This window comes from Octodon degus, unplaced genomic scaffold, assembly GCF_000260255.1.
Source record: "Octodon degus isolate 3935 unplaced genomic scaffold, OctDeg1.0 scaffold00109, whole genome shotgun sequence".
NCBI lineage: Eukaryota > Metazoa > Chordata > Mammalia > Rodentia > Octodontidae > Octodon > Octodon degus.
The window spans coordinates 3,932,958-3,941,024 of NW_004524685.1; the positions used below are offsets into that span (position 1 = coordinate 3,932,958).

The window sequence follows — 8,067 nt, forward strand, 5'->3', positions numbered from 1 at the left end:
TCATCTCCTATTTGTATGATTTTTTTTTCATAAACCAGTATAGAAAAGAAATGGATTTTTCTGAAGGAAGTGAGTTCCAGAGGTCACAAAAGAAAAAGAGAGAAGAAAAACAAAAAAGAGGAAAGAGGAAAATTGAGAAAACGTCTTTGTATATGAGGACAGAAAATTTAAAGTAGAAAGTAGATTGATTTTTAGGCTTTGACTAAGAGGATGGTTGGGAGAAACTGATCTTCAAAGTTCTGATTTCAGGTGAAGTTGCTTTAGCTCTTAAATTGTTTAAGGATCCTAGAAAGTACCTGGTCTTTTGCTATGAGGTTTAAAAGAGGGGAACAAAGAGTACCGTCCGGATATAAGTACCCTATCCTTGAGCTAAAAAGCACAGACATCTTCTGAGGCTGTTACTCTCTTGGTAATGTATCAAATCATTCTCTTTCAGGGACCTCCAGGCCTTGAGGGAGACTCTGGTGTGCAAGGTGAACCAGGTGCTAAGGTAACTTGCCTTTAAAGTAAGAGAGAAGGTCTCTAAATTGCCCCCTCTTGGCAGACATCTTAAAAGCCAGTGTGCTGGGATATAGCTTAGTGGCATAGGCACCTGCCTGGCAGGCTCAAGGTCCTGAGTTCAATCCTCGGTAACACACACACATACACACACACACAATGCCAGTGAGGGCCATCAGATAAACCTGATACTAGTTTTGAAATTTTTGTCCTTTAGAAACTGTCCCTTATGATTAGACATTCCATTTCAGTGGAAACGACTTTATTCTTCTTTGTTTCTTCAGGGAGATGTGGGGCCTGCGGGCAGTGCTGGAGGAATTGGGGAACCAGGATTACGAGTAAGTACCTACCAAAACCCTGTTAGTCCACGTCCTTATTTCAGGGACTCAAAACTGACCAGCCTAAACACATCAAAGGAATCGCATAAGCCTTCCTGATCCACTAGAGAAACTGTCTGACTTCTTTCCCAGGATTTCAAAAGCTGCACACTAAACCCAGCTTACATTCTCATTGAGTACCATTTAATATTCTAACCCAGCACATCTTTTTCTAAAAAGGAGGTGTTTCCTGAATAATCCTGACCAAGAATGTTACTGGAATTTTACTTTGATAGCTTTGACAAGTGACGCTACTATAAATATGCTTCATTCTGAGCTTTAATAAGCATTTTCCCCCCAAGATAGCAGTGCTTAAGACATTTAAGAGGCACTGGTTCACTAAAAAGCAAACTAGGGAAATATTGTTTGCATCTTGTTCGTTTCTTTTTTATTTTCCCTGTTTGGGAGAGTGGATGAGTTAGAGGTGAGCATAGTGGAAGCATAAGGGGTGGGACAGATGGAGCAACTATTAGTAAGTACTAGTTAACTTACTTAAAATAATTTAGGTATCAAGAGACCCAGAGATACTTTAACAGTTTCTGAAAATGTGATTCTATATTTATACAAATTCTGTATCTAAAGGCAGCTTCTTCAGGGATCTTGGCCTAAATCTTTGCTCTTTTTATAAAAGAGAAAATATAGAAATTTTGATCTGGTAGAATAACCATAATTGAATCAAGTTGTATTAAGCTACATAAATTGATCATAGCAAAGTACTATATTTCATGTGATTCAGTATTTACATTTTTGAACTCAGGAACAAATCTAGCTATAAAATTTACAAATGAATATCTGTAACTTTTCTGGGTTTTTTTGGCGGAACCGGGGATTGAACTCAGGCCCCTGAACTTGCCAGGCAAGTGCTTATTCTACTGAGCTATTTCCCCAGCCCAATATCTGTAACTTTTAGTCATTTAAAATTCATTAATATTCTAGAACTATCACATGCTTGAGTTTACAACACTGTGAAGAGCTAGTCAAGACTAGCTCATGTATTATATTTTCAAAGACTCTCTTAGAAAAAAAGTCGAATTGGAAATAAATGAATACAAACCTGCTACTTTCTATACATGCCAAGGATAAAAATATTAAGTGACATCAAAATTATCCCTTACTCTGTATTTATTACAAAATAGGGTGAACCAGGAGCTCCTGGAGAAGAAGGTATCCAAGGAAAAGATGGACTAAAGGTAAATTATGGTTTTTAATATTATGTATAAAATAGATGTCTCATAAAATCTTCAAAACACTACAAATAATCATTTTTGTGTGGCAAACAAAACCCTGCTTATTGTATGGCAGAATTAGACTGTAGTGATCCTTTTTAATTTTTTTTATTTTTTCATCTGGTTCCAGGGAGCCCTAGGAGAAAGAGGACTTCCTGGTGAGGATGGAGAAGAAGGAGAAACGGGCTTACCAGGAACTGTAGGGCTCTTGGGAAGACCAGGTCAAATGGGCCTTCCAGTAAGTACTGTTGGGTTCATTTTGAAATTCAACTTAAAGTGAATTTAGCAGTTCGGTGAACTTAGAGCCTGTATGTGTACACACACACACACACACACACACACACACACACCACACACACTTTTTGACCTTTTATGCATCCAATGGGTAATTAGAGGTGTTGACTTATGGCTTTCGAGGGCAAGGAGTAATTACCATCCTAACCCAAAGAAGAAAGACACTTTTCCATAAGCTATGGAATTTTTGTCATAAAGCAATTAGAAGGGAACTTTGTCCTTTCATACTTTGCTTATATATTTTGGATCTTTATTCATGGAATTGACATTGTTACTGTAGAGTAATATACTGGATCCAGGATAAAATTCTTTGCAAGCATAATATAACGTAATTTTTTAGATGATCCTTTTAATTACAATTTACAGAGAAGAAATATTTATAAACTTATACATAAACCCAAAACTTACATAGAATTGTTTATGCACTAAGTTTCCTCTAAATGAGGATTCTACATTGCAAATCTGCTACATGTGACTCAAAAAGAAAAATATACATTATATTTTAATATGTGAATTGTCCTAAAAAATATTGAGTATTATTAAACCTTTCTCTTCTGTTTATGAGACATTCTTCACATGGTTTTCTGTGACCACCTGCAGAGCGTAAGCTCTTTCTCTTTAAAGTCCAAAGATAGAAGTCTAATTTGAAATCAGAACCGTTCTGCTGATCTGCTGGCCACAGCTCTAATATTGAGGGAGGATTTCCCAGGATGAGATTGCCAATGCCAGTCCTTGCCATCTTGGTGTTCTGGGCAGCGCCAAGGATGGGAACTTTCCTATCAGCCAAAACTATTTGCATCCGTGTCACATTCTCTATGGTAAACTTGGTTTTTCCTCCTTTGCCAGCAATTTTTCCTCGGAGCAGCCAACTCTGAACTGAACCCTCTACAAAATGAGCTAAATAAACCTTTCCTCCTATAACTAAAAAAAAAAAAATTTAAAAGACGTGAATAAACGATGAGAACAGCTCCTCTCCTGCTCAAAGCGCGTGTCAATCACATTCTTCCATATCCACCTCTCACCATTTGATGACTTTGCTTTACCGTTTCCTCGTCTCTCCGATGTTTTGGGCCATTTGGTCCTTGGCAGATGGGTGTCAATCTGATACTCTTTATCAGGGCAGTGCCCACTCTAGCTCCTCTAACTGGAGGTTCTTCCATTTTCTTACTTTCACAGTCTACCAAGGCCTTGATTATCCAACTTGTATTTTTCTAAGTTTTCTTGTCTTTTGATGGACATTCCATCCTTTGAAGTCACCCCTTACACCCCTACTACTAGAAAGCAATTTCTCTTTCCTCTGGACTCTGACACGTTTCCTCAACCTTTTACAGATTCAGGATTAACTTGCTAGCACGTAGGTCTCTTAACTCAGAGATCACAGCTTTTCAAACCAGACGTGCTGTCTTCACTTCTTTCCATAAACCACAGTGCTTCTGTGCCTCCCTGGAAATACTGGGGAACTAACGCTGAGCGACTGGGTGATGCAAGTAGGCGGGGAGACAACATGGTGATTGACAGAGTCGGGACCCTGCATGCACTGGCCCTGTCCTTCCTCTGACTCCTAAGCTCCACGTGATGAATGGCTGTTCTGTGTTAGCCCATGGCCTACCCGATTTAGTAAGATTTGCAGTACTAAGACGAAAGCTATCAGAAAGGATACAGTAGCAGCGTGAAGCACAAATCAGCCATCTCATCATTCACGTTATCCATGAAAGTAATATCTTTTGTAGCAATTAAAATAAGAACACATCCTCCTCCAGATAACAGATAGTTACACCAGCATATTTTAAAGTGATGCTTCAAAAATGAGGATAAACCATCCCGTTTTTGAGAGTTGGTAAACTGAGTCATTTCCTCTTTAGTTTTACCATAATGGTAGTGTGCCTATCTTTTTCTGCCCTTCTAGCTATGTGGGTTGTTCTGGCACAACACACAGAACACTTCAGGGAATCCTCCGCAAAACTATCTTAAACCTCACTGGTCCAATATATACTCATTTGTGTACTTTCTTACAGTCCTCCTAATAGTGTGTTACTCTGTAATTGAAAAACACAGAATCAGAGAAAACTAAGGGACTCATAAGATAACATAGTGGATGGCAGAGTGGCACTAACTCATTTTATTTCTGCATCTCTAAGCTTCACCTAAGTAAGAACTTTCAGTCTTGTATTTTGTCTTTCTAGAGTCTTTGGCTCTTGTTAGCATTTTACAGAACTTCTTTTCCATTGGTATCAAGGCTTGATGGACAGAAATGTAACAAATGTTCAAAAAAATGTGATTATCTTCTCGATAATTCCCATCCAATTTTTGTTTTTATACTTAAATCTCCAAGATGATTATTCACATGTTAGCCTGGATTTTGTAAGAGCAACTAATTTAGTTTAATTTAGTTCCCTAGAAGAATCCTAAGAGCTGTTGGAAAAGAGAAACATAGACTGGGTATAACAAAGCTAGGACTTGCAGGAAGGGATGATCAAGCTTGACAGCTGCGAGGGGAGAGGAGAAACGAACAGGGGGCTCAAAACAAGGCACGGAAAAATGATAAACAGAGGTTTCATCTGCTTCATAATTTTTCCCAGGAACAATCCTGCCTAGTACACATCTTTAGTGCCTTTTTTTAGTAACAACACATGTGTGTTTCTTTTTTATTCCTTTTGTTGTTCTCCTTGGAATTTTAAATGCCTTTCAGCTTATAAACTCAATAAAAATACTGTGGCATAGTTTTTCAAAAGAATTTCATGAACCAAGGAACGATTGCTTAATCAGACAGCCTGATTTTGGATTTATTTTGTACTTTTAAAATTCTTCCTTAGGCAATGTCACAAAGATGCTACTTCTGATTCTTACAAAATAAATAAGGAGATTTAGAGAAAGATAAAAATTTCACTCTTTTCCCAGAAAAAGCAGCTCTTATTTCCTAGATGACTGAGAAGGAAATCTGGATCAAAAAGTAAGACAGGAGAAATGTTAGTTAATAAATTCCAAATCTGAGCTACAATAGCTTCTTTAAGGAAAACAAAACATTATACATGTTATTTTTAAATTCTATGCTAAAATGTTCATACACATGTGCCTAAATGCACAATGTGTAGGAAAAAATAATTGAGAAGTATCTGACCAGAGACATCTGCCAGACTTATGGTCTGTCATCCATTTCTAAAACTTCTGTCACCATGGAGTCTAATATCCAAACATGTGGAGCTATGAATTGCAAAGTAGAATGTATTAAGATGCATTTGTCTTATTTCATTCCTTCAGGAAAAAAATCTGATAGGATTTACTGAGATGCAGTTTTCCTGGTCTGCTTAACATGCCATGATATTAAGTACAGTAAAAGCCTTAAGGGAAGAAGAAATGAAATAAAGCACTTTTCTCTAAAAAAGCTTATTTTTTCCTTACTAGACTCTTAAAAATGAAGTCACAATGATAAAGAGGAATGTCAGCAGTTAGATAACATAAGATTATATGGTACTTCTTTCTGAAATTGTTCCCTTAGAAACTCTGAAGGCATTAAGTGGCATTGAGGAGTAAAGATGATCTCTAAGCTAGATCATCTGAGTGGATTCTACCATTCTGGTATTAGATTTATTTATCCCGAAATGTTTTCTTATGAAGCAACATTGCTCAGTCTTCTGATCTCTTACTAAAGAGTTGTATATTGTTGGGAAAATTTTTCTTCAGTATCTTAGTTCATACATTATGCATGATGAAGAAGTTGCAGCTACGCAGACCCTCCCAAGATGGTTGTGTCAAGAGGGTCATGGAATTACATGGCTCTGTTTCTTCTATGTCTAATTCAATCAGAAAAAAAATACCATTGTAGTTCTATTTAATATATGAGTTTGTGCATATGTTTTCTTTGGAATAAAAGGATCTATGATTTTAAAACAACATTAGTTTATACTTGTATATCTTTATTCAACCTTATAGATTTCAATTCTATAAAATCTACTTGCCCATTCAATAATTCAACAAAGGTTGTTGATTATTTTCTGGGAGGTGAGAACTCTGCTAAGCCCTGGGCATGTGGAAGAAAGCAAGATCCTTTGTCTCAGACTTTATAATCTAGTGGCAGATCCTAAGAATAGATTAAAGATCACTCAAAATTGTGATAATGAATGATGTAAACACATAATTTGATGAAAAATGAAATTTAAAAATAAATAAAGATTATAACAGAATATAACAGATTAAGGGTGGATGGGAAAGCCAGCACCAACTGCATAATGAATACTGAAAAGCTGTTTAAGCTGAGCTTGAAGACCTAGGAAGTAGACAGGAAGTACTTTATAAGACAGTGCAGGAAGCTTGGGTTTTATGTAAAGTAGGTTTGAGAACCCATTGAAGAGATTTCAGGAAGAAGAGGTGGGAAACATGAGGAGATGTGGCTTTGGGGTGAGTGGAGAGAATTCAGAAGATTCCCCTCCTGAGTATTTATCCAAAAGAACTAAAATCATCAAACCACAATGATATCTGTGTGCCCACGTTTATAGCAGAACAATTTGTCATAGCTAAATCTTGGAAACAACCCAAAGGCCCATCAACTGAGAAATGGATAAAAAAGATAGGGTATTTTTACACCATGGAGTATTATTCAGCTATTATTTTATAACTATTATCTATTAAAAAGATCATTTTGAGGCTTTTGTAGATAAATAGATGCAGCTAGAGACTATATTGGTAAATGAAATAAATCAGATCCACATGTGCAAACATCGTATTATCTTGCTAGTATGAAAACTTGAAAGAGTAATTAAAATTTAAAAGCACAACAGATAAACTGTGAAAGAGAGAAAGAATTTGTTCCATGGGAATGAAAAACGGATGAGGAAAAGGACAAATGAAAGAAGGGAAAAGATATATTTAGGTATTTGTGCAGAATAGTTTGGACAATTGTGCTGTCAACTTCTGCTGGTCTTTTGAAAGGAGCAGTTAATCCTTAAATTTTTTTTTTAATTTCTTCTTCTTCTGAATTTCTTACAACTTTTTTTTGTTGTTGTTATTTTTTGTTTTTGTTTTTGTTTTGGTGGAACCGGGGATTGAACTCAGACCCTTGCACTTGCCAGGGAAGTGCTTAGTCTACTGAGCCATCTCCCTGGCCCCTTGTTTTGTTTTCTTCAAATGAATTGTGAACATTTCTATCTGGTAACCTGAGCAACTAATTTGAAGATAGCATCATGTAATATAGCAACCATTGTTGAATTCCTATAACTTTCTGTTTATTTATTTATTTATATATTTAGTACAAGGTCCACAGGGTCTCACTACACAGATCGGACTTGTAGAGATCCTCTTGTTTTCAGCCTCCCACGTGCTGGGATTACAGTCTCCTATTATTTTGTTTAGTGAAATTTTGTATCATTTCTGATGCTGGTTTTTTTTTTCTATTACTATTTTGTATTCTTTAAAAAGAAAAGATAGGAAGAGATGTCATCAAATAGTGTAAACAGAAGTTTGTCAGTGTAAAGTGCAAGTTAAATAACCTAGGAATTGTTACATCACAAATAACACTTAAAGCCACTGGGATAGCATAATATCACCGAAAAGGATGAAAGGAAAGAAGGCTTCAATACTAAAAGGTTGGGCAGAGGAAGGGAAGCCTTTATGTAAGATACTGTAAGTGAAATCATGTTGCCATGAAAATAGAGGCTTAAATTTCTTAGAATGAGTAG

At 36.4% G+C, this 8,067-nt stretch overlaps 1 protein-coding gene across 1 annotated transcript in view; it reads left to right on the forward strand.

Annotated features, from left to right (window-relative positions):
• Nucleotides 1–8,067, forward strand: part of Col24a1 (collagen type XXIV alpha 1 chain) — a 403,759-nt gene that overhangs the window by 283,332 nt on the left and 112,360 nt on the right. Inside the window, exons 33-36 of the mRNA XM_023699052.1 lie at nucleotides 437–490; nucleotides 783–836; nucleotides 2,012–2,065; nucleotides 2,232–2,339. Coding sequence (XP_023554820.1) covers nucleotides 437–490; nucleotides 783–836; nucleotides 2,012–2,065; nucleotides 2,232–2,339 — 270 coding nt within the window. The remainder of the gene's footprint in view (nucleotides 1–436; nucleotides 491–782; nucleotides 837–2,011; nucleotides 2,066–2,231; nucleotides 2,340–8,067) is intronic.